This window comes from Pinus tabuliformis, chromosome 8 (assembly GCF_031772625.1).
Source record: "Pinus tabuliformis cultivar Carrire ecotype Pingquan chromosome 8, CPIR1, whole genome shotgun sequence".
NCBI classification, from domain to species: domain Eukaryota; kingdom Viridiplantae; phylum Streptophyta; class Pinopsida; order Pinales; family Pinaceae; genus Pinus; species Pinus tabuliformis.
Window position 1 is genome coordinate 712,492,129 of NC_142294.1, and position 18,390 is coordinate 712,510,518.

Here is an 18,390-nt window from a genome sequence, read left to right on the forward strand (position 1 = left end):
ACATCTTGCTAAGTAAGCAAGAATAAGTCTGCTTGAGAAAAATGCTATCCCATTTGTTTGCATTTATCTATCTTGAAAAAGATGCTATCTATCTTTACTCTTTTTTTTAAGCATTTAGCCCATATGATCACGAAGTTACAGTGCAATATTAATGAAGAAATTACAGTGCAAATTAATCATCAGTGCAAATTAGCAAATAACTACGTTTTTATTAGTTTTATCAATTTTAAGGGATGAAAATAATGTATATCAAAGACATTAACATTTAGTAAAGATAATCAATCTAAAACAGAATCAAATATAATTAGACTAGCAACTACTTATTTTCCATTGTGGTGAAACCAATAATCCCTACTACCATGATGATATACCTTGCCTTTGCAAAATTGTTTGCAACGTAGCACTATCATTGGTAGAAGGTAGTAGCACTCGTCAAATTGAACGGTAGAAAAAGGCTGAATGCAAAAATTAAATTGAGAACCGTCAGTTCCATAAAGAAACTATCTTTAGCCAAGTTTCTTCGTCTTCTATATAATAATTAAATTCAACAATAATTCACGTAATTCCATCAAATTCAAATTTATTATTTTGGAATGAAATTCGTCCACATCTTTCATTTCCTCTGCAATCAGACATGTCTGTACAGGAGCAACGTATTTCAATGATTAAATGTGTCTGCGTTGAACACAATGTACTTACTGGCTTTGAATACTGAGATCAAGAAATAGAAGCATACTTTCGTCTTATGCTCTGATGATGCTGATAAAGATCGACACTTTGACCACCGTGAGACAATATGTGGCCATTAGAGATGGTTGCAGGTTCTAAATCTTTATGAGCTGAGTTATAGACAAGCAAATATCTTACAGCCACACTTCCCTCCGACTCTTTAGGAACCACATATTCACCTGACTTCTTCTTTATTGATAGTGAAGAAATAATTTCACATATACCGACAACACAAAAACTGCCGTCCTTATACATGCCATTCTTCCAACGATCATTATGTCCCAAGCAGAATGCATAAGACGAAGAAACTCCAAAGGTGTCCGCCAAATAAATACCATTTCCCTTCGTATTTCCACTTGACATTAACTTGGTGTCACTTAAGCATCGCAATCCGTTTCTGTCAATTCCAACACCAATGCACTACATTAGAAAAAAAAACGTTTCCTGAACTGCATAAGTTCAAAATTATTATTGGGAATGCACCGATACACATACCTTAGAATCGAATACCAGTTTTCACTGCCACTTCTATGAAATCCAAATATGGAAACTTCATGCTTCTTGTTTATAGAGTTATAAGCAAGCTCCCTCTCAGGAGAATCCTGCACCACCGCGAATTGATAAAGCCCTGAACGCGAACTATCAAGTTTAACAACTTTGTCATGGTCGTCAGATAAAAATACCAACGATAGTCTGTTGGTGCACAAGATGAATCTAAGAACGTTATAAGGAAGATATTCGTCTCCCAATTTCTGCATCGGTCGGGCAGTGTCCAACCATGATTTCGCCAGCTTTCATTTCAACGCAGCTTCATCAACACACAATCTCATCTCTGAAACCGAAGGAAACGATTTTATAATACTGCTCAAAGCACCCATATTCTTATTTGTGTTCGTAGGGTTGATCATGCCAAAGTCGTTAGGGTTTTCAATGCCGTTGTCATCTAAGACGTCTGAACGCGGGCGAATTTCCCTTTTGTTCAAGAGAAAAGGAGGGAAGGGTTCAAACACATCACTATAACCGTTTGCCGCAGCGCAAGCTAGGGAAATTTCTAAATCGCTCAATTCCAGTGGCATTCGGGCCAGTTCTTGCAGCACCTGAGTTCCCAGTCCCAAAACTTCGAAGCTGAACATGCTGCAAAAACAAGTAACCCTAATGTTAGAATTTTGTATGTGTTGGAACAGAAGTAATGAATGAATGAAAATGGAATTTTACATACCATAATTCGTCGGCACAACTACAAAGCCTGCAGACAATGAATGGGAGCTCTTTGTCGCAGACAATACACCGCTTAAGCAATGAGGCCAGACGACTTCCAGTGAAGAGCAAAAATCTCACAAAAATATTGTCCTCACCTTCCAATAAAACATTTGGATCCCTATCCCTTCCCCCTCGAGAAAAGAAATCTTTACCAATTCGGGGCAGCAAAGATCGAAGACCATACAAATGCATTGGATTCGTTTCACTAACATCGATTAGCTGCTCATATAAATCATCTTGACCATCACATGCAGTTCTATACACAAAATTCCTTTCTTGAATATCTCTCATGTGCGTTGCCAATAATCTCTGGAACGCCCTGCTTAGTGATTCCCCTTGCGCTTCTAGATTTGTACTTTTGAAGTTGTTTCCAAGGCTCTGGAACTTTACTTCAATTACCAATGGCGTGGCGAATGAAAAGCCAAGTGCCTCGTACAAATTTACATGGCCATGCCGAGAGTAATCAGACAAAATTCCAGTGAGTTCAATCTCAAATAAAACACACCATTTATTGCGTGAAGAGGAATACACCTTACACCACCTCAGAATGCCATCTTTTATGTTCTGTTGGCTGCCAGGCACTTGAACCACGCGGGATCGAGCTCCATCGCACTTTTCATTGGCGTCCTCTATAAGCTGGTCAAAATAAGGGCTTTTCTGTTGCCCTTCATTCAAACAGAAATAGGTATCAATTTTGCCGATGGCCATGGAATACCCTTCGCTATCACTCCATCCATCCTCCTCTTCATCTTCAACGTCTATTACAGAGGCCGCCTCATCACACTCAGTGGAACTTATCTTATACTTTTCAAGGACATCAACTATAGAGTCGAGAACACTAGCGAAAGAATAAAACCCACGGCTGCTTAGCCGCTCTAACTTGTCGTTCAATTCTATCATTAAATCAGCACCTTTATGCAGGCTGTCGCATTCATCCCATTTAGCATTTGTTAACGTGGCAATGAAAGCACAATCAGTGTTACAGATGATACCATCAGAGGAGCAGCTTGTGTGGAATGACTATCTGTAAAAGCTGTCCATCAATACAGATTTCAAGATACTCATCTGTAATTTTTTGTATTTGCATAGACATGGTGTTAGCTCTTGTTTCATTGTTTGCCAACCAAGCTTCGATGTACTTGTTCATATTTACCGTATTCATTATTGACGGCCAATTATCACCAACCCTGTACTGGTTGAAATTCAATTTCTCCCCGATTCAACACGGTATTATTATGATTTCTGATTGACAGGCAATCACAGTTTCAGCTCATATGCAATTCAAACTTCTTTAAAAAGATCACAAATTAAGTTAGATCTAAGATTTTTGTGGTCTATATAGTAGATAGAAGTCTTTAGCATTAATCACATCATTAGGATTTGGTCAAATAGAAGTTTAGAACCAACTGGTGTAGTTTATCTTCATTAGGATTTGGTCAAAAGTACCTTTCGAACCAACTGGTGTAGTTTATCTTCATTAGGATTTGGTCAAAAGTACCTTTGGAACCAACTAGTGTAGTTTATCTTCATTAGGATTTGGTCAAAAGTACATTTCCAAACAACTAGTGTTGAGAGAAATCATAGAATCTTCATGAAGAAATAGTAAAGATGCATCATTGCCCAAGGTTAGGTTGGAGACTAGTCAAACAAGTAAATAAACTCTTTGAAAAGTTAGATTTAATATTTTAAATTTATAAATTATTTACTATTTTTAAATTCAAAAAATGCCATTTAATATTTTAAATTTATAAAATATTTGATATTCTAAAATTAGTTGTAAAATAGATGTTATTTTGCTTATTGCTTGGATCCTAAATTTAGGAGTTAAGATGAATCTAGGTTGGTTTTTTTTGTTGTTTTTTTAATCCGTGACACATAGTTATTTGAGGGTTTACAACTTGTTCACAATCTAGGGGATTTGAACCTTAGATATATCAATTTTCACATATTTCACATTCCTTTAATCACCTAGGTTGGTTTTATTATTAATTAAAATTAAAATTATTAACTATTCATTTTATATTTTATTTTATTTTTAGTTTTAACTTTATGTAATTTGATTAAGTCAAATACATGACAACACACTACAACATAGAGATAGATTTTTAGGACAATATTTAGGACACTTTTGGGATAAATTGTCACCTAGGTTGGTTTTAGTATTCCTTATAATTATAATTATAATTATTAACTATTAATTTTATATTTTATTTTATTTTTAGTTTTAGCTTTTATCTAATTTGATTAAGTCAAATACATGACAACACACTACAACATAGAGGCAACATTTTAAGACAATATTTAGGACACTTTTGGGATAAATCCTCTCTTATGTTGAGACAAAAAGAAAATGTGTGTATTGTATTGCCTTTAATTCAGTGTCCCAAATTGTTGTCTTAAAAAATTCTCTATAAAGACAATATAAAAAACAAGCATTATTGTCTCTTATAGGACAATCTTATTTTTGTTTCTCCGAAGACAATAGTTGGGATTCAAGACATATTGTCTTTATAGTGACAATATGTCTTTAATCCTAGCTATTGTCTCTCTAAAGTCAATAAAAAATTATATTTGAAAAAATACAATATCACATTTGTCTCTCTAGAGAAAATATAAAATAATGAATCCAAAAAATTATCTCGCAATTTAAATAAATCAATATAAATAGTATTTCATTATTAAAAAAAAACTACAATAACATTGACTAATACATGTTAAGGTACACTGGAATTGAACCACCAACATCTTGCTTATAAGGCATGTGCTCCCCTATTGAGCTAGCACCCCTTAAAGAATTATGAGAGACCGAGCTTCTCCTTCCTAGGGCTTGTAAAACTTACTAGGATGGATTCATTCGGACAATGAACTTACATGACAAGCATGTGATAGCCCCTTCAAGCTTGTGATAAAAATAATAGGGGTACTCACTAGAAATAGCGGGGAAAAAATGAAAATGAGATATCCTTTCTATAAGCACCATGGCACTCTTGAACATGACACTCTTATGCTCTCGTGTTGGCTTTTGGGTATCCTCACTCACTCACTTGTCCTCGTGGGTTTGGGTGATCCATTTTGCCTCTCATTTGACTATTTCATATTGTCATCATGGCCTTAGTCCTATGTCGAGTCATATGCTCCCACAATCCAGAGTCGTGTCGCCAATATGTTCAAGAGAAGTCCAATCTGAAATTATTTACCTATACTTTGTTTGAGTCATTATTATAGTCCTCAATATTATTCCACTTTATTCCTTGTTTCATTTCGATGATTGGGGTTTCGTCATTGCTCTCCTTCGACGGGTCACTTCCTATCGACTTTAGCTCATTATCGAGGAAGATTACATAGAAACTCCCTTTCAATACCTTAGAGCGGGCATGCCCTAATCACGAGTTCTTCACATCCGACGACAGGTCTTCATCATTGGCTTTCAATGAGGTGATTCCACGAGTGTTTGACCTGAGCTTCATTATCACATTCACTGATTGTGTTGTTGTACCTTGAGAGCCATTGTCATTATTAGTGGTTTCTCCCGTACTTGTTAACGGTCCACATCATTGCCCGGTAATGAGGTGGCTTTCTAGCATGTTCGACTTCAACACATTTATTCACATGTTAAGATTTGTACATTGTTTGGATCGGGATGGAGCGCAAGACCCTGAGTCTTGCCTATTATGACTTAGGCTGCATGGAGTTATATTCCATTCATGATTGTACACATGTTTCTACTATACGGATGGTTGTGACCATACTGTGAGACTTTATATTTATGATGATCATTGTTATCTACATGGATGTGCCTATACCATGGATATTTTCATATATTCTTCATCCTTCATATGGTTGCGTCCATGACGTGGATTCATGTCTTGATCTTAAATATGTATATGTATATGCATCCTTGATTTGTAGGTCTCTTGAGTGTGTGTGCCCTCATCCTTGCTAAAAGCACGTAAAGCATCTCATCCATCACTCCTTGTTCGACCTTCATGCTTTATGGGGCATCTCTTACACAGTATTTTGTCGCGCCTCCTACATTTCGCTGTGACATACCATGAAGTGCCCGAAACATGATCATTATAAAATATACTCATCCATGTATAGAGTTCAAATCCCTCCATTAGCTTTGCTTGTAAAATATCTCGAGTTTTCCATGAAGAAATAGCTCTTAAAACCATAAAATGAGGGTCATTGCTCTTATGAAGCTCAAAACTGCAATAGTCTCTTGTTGCACCGTGTTAGGCTAGCGATGGAATCACTATGTTCCCTTACATACCCGCGATGGTCTAAAAAAGGAAGTTTCCCCAAAGAGGATGAGAAGCTTTGTGATCTAGAAGCTTCGAGAGCGGTGATTTGAAAGTCGTTTCACATAGATGAGGTTGAATCCCCCTAATTTGACCTCTTGGTATCATCCCTATGAGCTACTTCCTTTAGATGTGGGACTAATCATATATTTGGAGAAGTCCTAACTCCCTCTCCTAGCCTATAAATTCCTCCTCTCCCATTCCAAAATGGTTGGTCTATGCCCATTTGCACCCCTATGTTGAGCTTGTTCTTAGAGGCTATTCATTAGTCTTCGAGAAGGAGTGTTGGTAGAATTTTGTAGAATTTTTCCTAAAAATCAGCTAGCTTTGATACCATGTAGAACTTTTTCTACAAATCAGCTAGCTCTGATACCATGTAGAAATTTCCCACCTGTAGATCAACCTAGCAATGGAATGTACTAAAGCAAAACACTTGATCTACTTCTACAAACAATTTAGCGAAAGCTTAATCAACCATGAGAAACATCAATAAGAACACATATAAATGATAAGAAGGAATCAATCACACATGACATAGAAGAATTTACCTGGGGAAAGCACCTACCTAAAACCCCATCTTTGCATTATCATACAAGTGGAAATATAGTCCGGATTACACAAAACCTTAGCTCGAAAGCTATCCAGCTCTCAGTACAATCCCTCTGCTACTCGGAGACAGTCAAAGGCTTCTCACAAACCTTCTTCTCTGCCCTCCAAGCCTCCTATTTCTATGCACAGTTATTCCTGGGTCCTCGAGGTGCAACCTGTGTGATTCTCACCTCACACACAACAGTCACCTCTGAAATAACTGCACAAACTTGAAGGAGATAAATCCTCATCATGGATGAGCTTCCTTTATAGGAAAAGTATTCATCCAACTCATAGTACACTGTCCCTTCTCTGATCTCAATTGGGTCTCTATCTGAACTGACATGCAGTAGTTATCCATGAGGGAATACTCAGTTATCTCAAAATAATAATTTTCACATGCATGCAAGCATCAACGAACTATATCTCATTAGTTTAACAACTTGTTAAATTAATCTAACTCAACTTCACTAAGCTAAACTAAGTCAACTCATCCTCTCAATATAGAACTCATCCTTAATTCCTCAATTAGTGGATCAAATCAAGGACACATTCCCCAATGAGTGGAGAAATAATTGCATGTTCTCACAAAGACTTCAAGTTTGATTTTCCTTAACTAATTAACTCATGTAGAATTAATTAATTAATATTCAAACTGCTAGTAAGACCAAATTTGAATTTTATTTCCTATTTTAGACCAATGACTGTCTAAAAATAGGAATCCAACTTGAACTGCTAAAAATAGAACTCCTATTTTTAGCGCTTCCATTTTTCATTCCCTATTGCCCAATCCAGTATTGATGCCCAATTTGCTATTTTTAGCAGTGTTATTTTTAGCACTTCTATTTTTAGCAATTTCTTGTTGCCAATTTTCAACACTCCCTCTTAAGAAGAAAGGCTTCCTCTTGAACCCGATCCTGTACCTCTCGAATGTTCTGCATGCAACACATCTACCAAGTGTGGTTGCTCTAACAACTCTTGGAACAAAAACAAACTCCCAGTTGACCTCTCTGTTGGGCTAGAAACATACGTTGATGTTGAAGCTCTACCTGTTGCTAACAAGTGCTCCCTCTATGACCTTTGCGCTATTGCAAAATATCCATGCATCTCATACCATTGCACTTTTCTCTATGCTACCCTGCACTGTGCAACACACTTGTGCCTCTCGCATTCCTATAGCGTGCATGTTGTGTGTTATCTTGGGATTCCCTACACCATAGCTCTCTCTGCCACTCCATCCACATCTGTCTTTACCCAATCAGTCAGTTCCTACTACTCCACATCGGGGCTACCGTAGCAAGGTCTCATCCAAGAGGTTGGGAACCTCAAGGATCCTGCCCCTCCTCCTTGGGATGATCACTCCACATCGCCCCACCTCCTACCTGGAGGTATGGCTGCATGTGATCCCTCTACCCACCTAGCTCGAAGTTTCCCCCTATTGGAGGTCTCTGCATGAGTAGATGTCTCTACTCAATCTCCTCTCATCTTCCCTTATTGTGGCTACTCCATAACCTCCTAAAGTTGATGCACCAATCATGGCTCCTGCATAATTGTCTGGGACTTCTTCTTACTTTGCATGCTGAGAGGTAATTTACTCTCTCTCTCAACCACCAAGTATCTAACCCCTTTCTTGCTCCTTAAGGCTTTGCATGCATCTTGTACCTCAAGTTCATATAGGTTCTTGGCTAGCACACCAATCTATTTCCACTTTTCCATCGTCACAAAATTTTCTAAAAAAAGAGCTGATTTTGAATCAACGATATCTCCCTCACCCGAACTCCAATTCAATCGATTTTTTTTTTGATTTTGGATATTTTTCCGCAAGGAATCCAAATATACTATTCACTTCTAAAAATTTTGTACAAAAATTTTCATATCTGCTCTACAAACTCTTGGCCCAAAACTCAAAACTTTGAAATCTCCTCTCAGTATATTGTTCTCTCTTTGATCACTTGTGCTCCGATACCATGTATAATTTTGTAGAATTTTTCTACAAATCAGTCATTTCTGATACCATGTAGAAATTTAGTAGAATTTTTCTACAAATCAACTAGCTCTGATACCATGTAGAATTTTGTAGAATTTTTCCTACAAATCAACTAGCTTTGATACCATGTAGAACGTTTTCTACAAATCAGCTAGCTCTGATACGATATAGAAATTTCCCACCTATAGATCAACATGGTAATGCAATGTATTGAAGCAAAACACTTGATCTAATTCTACAAACAATTTAGCGGAGGCTTAATCAACCACGAGCAACATCAATAAGAACACATATAATTGATAAGAAGGAATCAATCACACATAACATAGAAGAATTTACCTAGGGAAAGCACCTCCCTAAAACCCCATCTCTGTATTATCATACAAGTGGAAATATAGTTCGGATTACACAAAGCCTTATCTTGGAAGATATCCAGTTCTCAATACAATCCCTCTAATGCTCATAGACAGTCAACGGTTTCTCACAAACCTTCTCCTCTGCCCTCCAAGCCTTCTATTTCTATGCATAGTTTTTCCTAGATCCTCGAGGTGCAACTTGTGTGATTCTCACCTCACACACAATACTGACCTATGAAAAAACTGCACAAACCTGAAGGAGATAAATCCTCATCATGGATGAGCTTCCTTTATAGGAAAAGTATACATCCAACTAATAATACACTGTCCCTTCTCTGATCTCAACTAGGTCTCTGTTTGAACTGACATGCATCAATTATCCATGAGGGAATACTCAGTTATCTCAAAATAATAGTTGTCACATGCATGCAAGCATCAACAAATTGTATCTCATTAATTTAACAACTTGTTAAATTAATCTAACTCAACTTGACTAAGTTAAACTAAGTCAAATGATCCTCTCAATATAGAACTCATGCTTAATTCCTCAATTAGTGGAGCAAATCAAGGACACATTCCCAAACCAGTGGAGAAATAATTGCATGTTCTCACAAAGACTTCAAGTTTACTTTTCCTTAACTAATTAAGTCATGGAGAATTAATTAATTAATATTCAACCTCTTGGTAAGACCAAATTCGAATTTCACTTCCTATTTTAGACCATGGACTCTCTAAAAATAGGAATCCAACATGAACTGCTAAAAATAGAACTTCTATTTTTAGCACTTCCATTTTTCATTACCTATTGCCCAATCCAGCACTGATGCCCAAACTGCTATTTTTAGCACTTCTATTTTTAGCAATTTCTTGTTGCCAATTTTCAACAGTGTTTTGAGAGTTTCTTGGCTTGGACTTAGATTACCACTTAGGGAGAGCCTTTCAAAATCAAGGCTATGGTTGGAAGCTTCCCTTTATTCTTTAAATAATATACAACTGTTGGTTCATCTTCCCAAAATATATATGTTGATGTATGTATGAGCTTAGCATTCCTTAATTAGTTAAGTAGGTTATTATTGGATTTTCTATTAGTTTTGACATGCTTTGTTGTCTCTTGATCACTTGTGTAGGTACATAAGCGCTGAAAGAAGCAGGAATAAGTCTGTGACACAAATGGTTCAAGTCTCTCAACAAAGGAAATCATAATAGCATCAGAGCGAGGTAGGTCATCTCTCTCATTCTACTTTTCAATTATAATCTAGGAAGATGTCTAGTTGATTGTCACTTCACTTACTAGACACACTCATTGGCTAGAGGGATCATCTCTGTCCTTAGAGAGGATTAACCTTGTCAACACTCATCAAGCATGGCAAGGAAGTCATGTAAGAACATTGGCCAGCCCACTTCGCCTTCACCATCATACGTGAATTCAGACAAGAGATCAAAAGAATCCCTCGTGATGTGGAGAGGTTCGGCACGTTAAAGACATCGTGGAAGGATGAGTGTAACAAGATCCATGATAGATGTGCAAAGGTTCAAAATAGGAAGACAGGACACAACTTGTCATGTGGCCCTCCTTCTAGCACCACAAATGTTGACAGTGCTGGACCTGCCAATGTGTCAGGGGATCTCCCCCATAAGAAGTCCAAATTAGAGCTCATACCGTTTGGTGTAGGAGTCTTAGCAGTGAGTCATATGGTATCGCCTTGACTGCGGTTTTACACAGAGGCAAGTAAGATGTCCCTATTGGTAGCAAGGGTGTGACAGCTGCGACGGGTCAAGGAAGATGCATGAAGGGTTCTGACACACGCAAAGTGGAGTGAGTGCACCCTTGGAAACATGTGATATCAAGCAGCTTAGAAGGGAGCACACGATCAAAGATGCATCACAAGATGGAAATGAAGTTCTCGAGCAACCAAAAGTGATGGTTAAACTAATAAGCACATTCCAATAAGATTGATACATACTTATACAGAATAGTCCATACATGCATGCATACGAAAACAGATACATATATCATTTAGAGTAAACAAGATAGTTGGAATACAATACGACATATGAATGAAACATGATGGATCTATTATATGAAGAAGTGTAAGTTTTAGTCATACAATACATCCATATCCAACCACTATTTCCAATAGCAGAACATTACAGTCACAACCGCCTTCTCCTCCAAAGAAGTTAATGGAAATACTAAGATGGGGGTGAATCAATATTTATTTTCAATCGTTACTTTGACTAGTTACATCACTTATATCTAGAACACAAAATGAACAATAAGAATAAATGCTTTTATTAATTTCTTCAATAAATCAAGTACAATATATGTAGGGCTCCAACCCTAGGTGAAGATACTGATCTTCAATCTCCTAGGCTCCAACCTGTATTTGCCAAGCACCGACTTGGACTTACAAGGCTCCAACCTTGTCAATTTTGAGGAACCAACCTCAAGGGCTCCAACCCTATATCTAGTTCACGCTTCGACCTAGTTTCTTGAGGACATTGATGCTCTAGGGCTTCAACCCTATATTATCCAAGGCACCAAGCTTAAGTTTAGGAGCACCAACTCCAAGCACACCAATCCTATAGGATGAATGAGTGAAATAATGAAGAAAACAAGAAAGTCAACAGAATAACCAAGATAAGAAACTGAATTAGAAACTGAATGTGTTATTCAATAATGATTCTCTGCACTTTATTTCATGGGCATTTGATAGTTTTATATCACCAACTATCGTTACATAACTAATTATTCGGTATACAACTGTCTATTTACATTTTACCTAAAGTTACTAATTCGTTGTCAAACTAACAAACTCCACCTTGACAACAATTTTCCCATTCATCATCTTTCCTGCAAGCCAAGAGAAGCTAAACACCACCGCAGCTTCTCTACTATAACTGGCTTTGTGAATATGTCTGCATAATTTTCTCGTGTATGGACCTTTTTAAGAGCTACTTTTCCGCCATCGATCACATGTCTCAGAAAATGATACCTTGCATCAATGTGCTTGGTTCTTCTGTGATAGGCAGGGTTTGTAGCCAAGTGAATAGCACTTTGACTGTCACAAAGTACATTCACTTTATCCTGCGTTCTTCCAATTTCATCGAGCAGACCTTTTAACCAGATTGCTTCTTTACTAGCATCTGAAGTAGCAATATATTCGGCTTCGGTAGTGGACAATGCAACCGTGTCTTGAAGCTTTGACATCCAACTAATTGCTCCACCTGCAAGAGTAAAGACGTAACCTGTAGTAGATCTTCTTTTGTCCAAATCACTAGCATAGTCAGCATCTACATATCCGCAGACTGATCCTTCACTACCATTAAAGACGATGCAATGATCACTTGTGCCTCTTAGATATCGAAGCACCCATTTCACTGCTTGCCAATGTTCTTTACCTGGATGTGCCATGAACCTGCTGACAACTCCAACTGCATGTGAAATGTCAGGTCTTGTAGATACCACCGCATACATTAAGTTGCCTACCGCATTTGCATATGGTACATGAGACATATACTGCTTTTCTTCATCAGCTCTAGGACTCAAAACCGAAGAAAGCTTAAAATGGGAAGCTAGAGGAACATTAACAGGTTTCACATTATTCATAGAGAACTTTTCAAGTACCTTCTCCACATACTTCTGCTGTGATAACCAAAGCTTACCATTTTTTCTGTCTCTGTGTATCTCCATGCCCAAGATATGTTTTGCTGCTCCAAGATCCTTCATATCAAACGTCCTAGAGAGTTGAGCCTTTAACTTGTTGATTTCTTCCATGCTTTTTCTTGCAATAAGCATATCGTCAACCAACAAAGCTAAGATAATGAATATGCCATTGAAACTTTTGAAGTACACACAATGATCATACTCACTTATTATAAAGTTTTGGCTCACCATGAAGGAATCAAACTTCTTGTACCATTGTCTGGGAGACTGCCTCAGACCATACAATGATTTCCTGAGCTTGCAAACTAATCTTCTGCTGCGACCTCATACAAAACCTTCTGGTTGTTCCATATATATCTCTTCGTTCAAATCACCATGTAGAAAAGTCGTTTTAACATATAACTGTTCTAACTCAAGATTAAGCAACGCAATTAGTGCCAACACAGTACGTATAGAAACAAGTTTTACAACTGGACAAAAAATGTCATGAAAGTCTATACCTTCAACCTGAGAATACCCTTTCGCTACCAGTCGCGCCTTATACCTTTCAATACTACCATCAACTTTCCATTTCAGCTTGAAGACCCATTTACATCCAGCAACACTTCTCCCTTTACGAAGCTCTACAAGATCCCAGGTATTGTTCTTGGCTAAGGAGTCGATTTCTTCTTCCATAGCTATTTTCCGTTTCTCGCTATCTGTATCATCTACTGCTTCCTGATAACAAGAAAGTTCCCCATCTTCACTAATCAAAGCAAAAGATGAAGCAGAATCTTCATACCTTTTGGGAGTTTTCCTTTCCCTTGTAGACCTTCTCAGAGCGACTCGTTGCTGAACTGGTTCAGAAAATTGCACTGGTTCAGAAGCTTCAACAGCTTCCTTTGTGTCTTCAACACCTTTTTCTCCAGAAGTCTCTCCTTCCTTTCGACTGTCACCGAAAGATCTAGCCTCCAACTGAACTCGTTGACTCGGCGATATCTGTTCTTGTTCAATTCTTTCAACATTTGATTTTAACGAAGAGGATTCATCAAATGTTACATCTCTACTAATGACTATCGTCCGCAATGTAGGATCCCACAACCTATTTCCTTTCACTGCATAGTCATACCCAAAAAAGACATAACATTTCGACTTTGGATCTAATTTTGAACGCTGATTTTTTGGAATAAGAGAATAAGCATCACAGCCAAATATCCTCAAATGAGAATAGTCAGAAGACTGACCTGTCCAAACTTCTTCAGGAATGTTACAATCAATTGCTACTGAAGGTGATCTGTTAACTAAATAACAAGCAGTAGATACTGCTTCTGCCCACAACTCCTTTTGCAAGTTAGCATTGCTGATCATGCTTCTGGCTCTTTCCATAAGAGTCTGATTCATATGCTCAGCAACACCATTTTGCTGAGGAGTATAAACAGTAGTTTTGTGTCTAACAATGCCCTCATCCTTACAGTATTTTTCAAATTCAACAAAAGTGAACTCACCACCATTTTCAGTTCTTAAACATTTAATAGATTTCCCTGTTCTTTTCTCTACCATTACTTTAAATTGTTTAAAGACATTTAATACGTCAGCTTTCCTTTTTAGCATATAGACCCAAACTCTATGGGAGTAATCATCAATGAACGTTAAAAAATAGAATGCACCTCCATATGACATAACAGGGGAAGGCCCCCACAGATCAGAATGAATGTAGTCTAAAACATCTTTACTATTATGAATTCCAACATTAAACCTCTGTTTACACTGTTTGTCATACACACAATGTTTACAGAAATCTAAATTTAAGGATTTCAGACCGGAAAGAGATTTATGTTTCATCAATATCTAAAGAACTTTCTTGCTCATATGACCCAAACGATGATGCCATAGACGAGTACCTACTTCTTCCTTTTCTGACGCAACCACTACTTCACTGATCTGAGTACTTCCTCTTAACCTTTAAAGATTTCCGACCTTTTCTGCCTTCATAACCACAAGGGCTCCTTTAAAGACTTTCAAGACGCCATCCTGACCTGTAAACTTATAACCATCTAAATCCAACACTCCCAAAGAGATTAATTTTTTCTTCAAATCAGGTACATGTCTAACACTAGTTAATGTCCTAACTGTATTATCATACATCTTAATCCTGATATCTCCCATCCCAACAGTTTGAAATCACACATTGTTACCCATAAACACAAAACTACCATTTACATTTTTATACGAAGTAAACCAATTTCTATGTGGGCACATGTGATACGAAGCACCAGAGTCTAACAGCCAACTATCAAAATCCTGAGAGACATTACTTTCAGGTGAAGTTTCATCTACCATACATAATTCTTCAGCAGATAAAACTTCGTCTATCATACCTGAATCGACCTGATTCACTTCGTTCTTCAGGTTTTCGGATTCCTTCCATTTCCAACAGTCCTTCTTCAAGTGTCCAACTTTACCGCAGTTCCAACATTTTTCCTTACACTTCTTGCCCTTCGATTTCGACCTGGAAGACCCCCTTGGTTTTTATCCTCTTTCCTTTGAGCGTCCTCTAGCGACCATGGCTTCTGATGCAGCTGTTTCTGTGCTGGATTTCCTTCGTACTTCTTCAGACAGAAGAGCTCCCACGACTGATTCAAACTTCAAAGAATCAGTAGAGCTGAAGCTTATTGAAGTTACGAAGTGATCCCATGATTCAGGCAGAGAACACAACAAGGTTATGGCTTTATCTTCTTCCTGTATTTTGACTTCCATATCTGTTAATTGACAAATTAGTGTATTAAAAACATTCAAATGTTCTGCAACGCTTGAACCTTCTTTCATTTGAATACTGTATAACTATCGTTTCAGACAAATTCTGTTGGTTAATGATTTTTTCATATAGGGGTTTTCAAGTTTTTCCCACAATCTTGACGTCGTAGTCTCTTCAACAATGTTGAAGAGAACTTCATCCGCTAGGCATAAGCGGATGGTACTGAGAGCTCAGGCATTCAAGTCCTCCTAGTCTGAAGTAGTCATGGTTGCAGGTTTCTTAGTTGCCCCATCCAATGCCTTGTGCAACCCTTGTTGCACAAGCAGATCCTTAACCTTCAGTTTCCAAAGAGCAAAATTGCTTTTTCCGGTGAATTTCTCCACCTCGAATTTTGCATTCGACATCTTGGCCATTTTCTAAGACTTTCAATCTTCAGTCTAGGGTTTTAAAAAAAAAAATTCAATTTTCTTCTTCCAAAAAAATTTCCAATGCCAACAAAGGATTTCCAAGTTTTAACTCTCCCTACTTCATTTTTAAAAAAAATTGCTGAATAATTTTTCAAGGAAAAAACCTTTGTTTTTTCGATTAAAAAAAAACCTTTTTTAAAAAAACTTTTTTTCTCGTTTCCTAAAAGAAAAAAAAAACCATGTCTTCTTCTCTTCAAATTCTCACATTCACCCCTTTATTCAAAAACTTTCTGAAACAAAATTTCTTAAAAAAAAATACCCGGATTTTAACAGCAACTTCGGCTCAGTCACGCAGCAATTTGGCTCTGCGTTCCTTGCTGAACTGCAACTCTTCACACAATCACACAGCAAACTAGCTCTGTGTTTCTCACTGGACAGTGCTCTGCATTCCTTGCTGAACTGCAACACACAGCAACTCCACTACGCAGGCTGAACTGCAACGTCTTCAACGCAACTTCAAGTCACCTCTGGACATTCAGCACACCTCTGGACATTCAGCATGCATATTCTACAACGCAGAGAGTAGAGCACACCGTATGGGCTTATGTACAGCCACGTCAGAGGTCACAGCACAGAAAACACGCTGGTCCTTTCAACGCACTCCAATGCCTCCGCTCAGTCTTTCACGCGCTCTTTGAGATGGGCTCCTGGATAGCAACACATAGATTATTCGTGGTCTTTCAACGCTCACAGCACAGAAAACATGCTGGTCCTCCAACGCACAGAACACACAGCCTTCAATGCACAGAACGCAGACAACATTTCTCCTTCACGCCGAGGCTACCTCCCTCGGAGCTCTGGTACCACTTGTAGGATGAATAAGTGAAATAATGAAGAAAACAAGAAACTCAACAGAATAACCAAGATAAGAAACTGAATTAGAAACTGAATGTGTTATTCAATAATGATTCTCCACGCTTTATTTCATGGGCATTTGATAGTTTTATATCACCAACTACAGTTACATAACTAATTATTCGGTATACAACTGTCTATTTACATTTTACCTAAAGTTACTAATTCGCTGTCAAACTAACAAATCCTATATTTTCCAAGCACCAATCTAGACTTTCCATGGCACCAACTCCAAGGGCTCCAACCCTATAGCTTCACTTTGTCAAGGTATCTTTGGTTATACTTCACGACTCCCAATGTTTTCTTCAGCAAGCCCTATCAATATTTACCTATGCTTTCACTTAGTCTCCATGTCACATCATTAATGGCAACCTTGTTCTTCACATGAAGGTGTCACCACTGCTCTTCATGTTACCCAAATAAAACTTCTTCAAGGTCACCTCATAATGGCTTCAATGCATCATGGTCTTCAATGATCTCCACAACTCTTCAATATGTTTCTTCACAAATTTCTCCTAATCTACCCTATTCTATTCTCAAGGGAAGACTTCAACAAGCTCTATTTGTCCAATCCCAATAAATCAACACTTCGACCACGACAACTATGACAAATTCGACGACAATAGCTTCAACCACGGCAGCTATGGCAACTTCGACCATGACAACTACAACCACTTCAAACATGAAAACTACGACAGCTTCAACCATGGCAACTATCGCACCTTCAACCACGGCAACTACGATAGCTTTGACCACAGCAAATATTGCAGCTTCGACCACAGCAACTATGGAAGCTTCAACCATGGCAACTACGGTAACTACGGCAAATTTGACCACTAAAACTATGGTAGTTTCAACCACAACAACTATAGAAAATACAGTAGCTTCGACTGAGATTTTATGCCCAAACGAAATTATACCTTTTTTTCGTCCTAAACAATATTTTCCTTGTTCTCCTCAGCCTTCTCTCTTCTCTTATACTTCGTATCTCTGAATTCTTCGTGAACTAATGATCAAAATGAAGTGTTTAGACATATATTTATAGATATTTCATTTATAACTGAACAGACACATCTATTTGAAGTGAGGCTGACCAGTATGACTGAGTGTAGGTCGGCACACTGCTACAAATAATTTCCTTAGCTTAAAAATTCAATATCTCACCAACTATTGGGTGTTTCGAGGCAAATAAAGGCTCATTGGAAAGAGGAAAAAATCCTCTTTAAGATGGTATAGGATCCATTTTCAAAGGATGCCTCCAAGGTGTCCAAAATAGTTTTTCTTTCTGATTGTCCTTAACTTTTATGCATAAATAGTTTGGGACAACACGAGGAATGTTTGGGACACCATGGCTTCTTCATTGTTATCAATGTCATCATAGGATCATAGTCATTATGTAGGAATGCAACATACACATAGCATGACGTATAAACAATGTCATGATAT

General features: G+C 37.7%; 2 protein-coding genes across 2 annotated transcripts; both read right to left on the bottom strand.

Annotated features, from left to right (window-relative positions):
• Positions 1 to 610: 610 nt before the first annotated feature.
• Positions 611 to 1,487, bottom strand: LOC149237593 (uncharacterized). Its single transcript, XM_089369327.1, has 2 exons — positions 1,225 to 1,487; positions 611 to 1,126 (listed from the first exon to the last, which is right to left on the bottom strand). The coding sequence occupies exons 1-2, from the start codon at positions 1,485 to 1,487 to the stop codon at positions 718 to 720; spliced, it is 672 nt and encodes a 223-aa protein (XP_089225453.1). The 3' UTR covers positions 611 to 717.
• Positions 1,488 to 1,523: 36 nt separating this feature from the next.
• Positions 1,524 to 2,889, bottom strand: LOC149237594 (uncharacterized). Its single transcript, XM_089369328.1, has 2 exons — positions 1,949 to 2,889; positions 1,524 to 1,863 (listed from the first exon to the last, which is right to left on the bottom strand). Exons 1-2 carry the CDS (start codon positions 2,887 to 2,889, stop codon positions 1,524 to 1,526), a joined length of 1,281 nt encoding a protein of 426 aa, XP_089225454.1.
• Between the last annotated feature and the right edge of the window lie 15,501 nt (positions 2,890 to 18,390).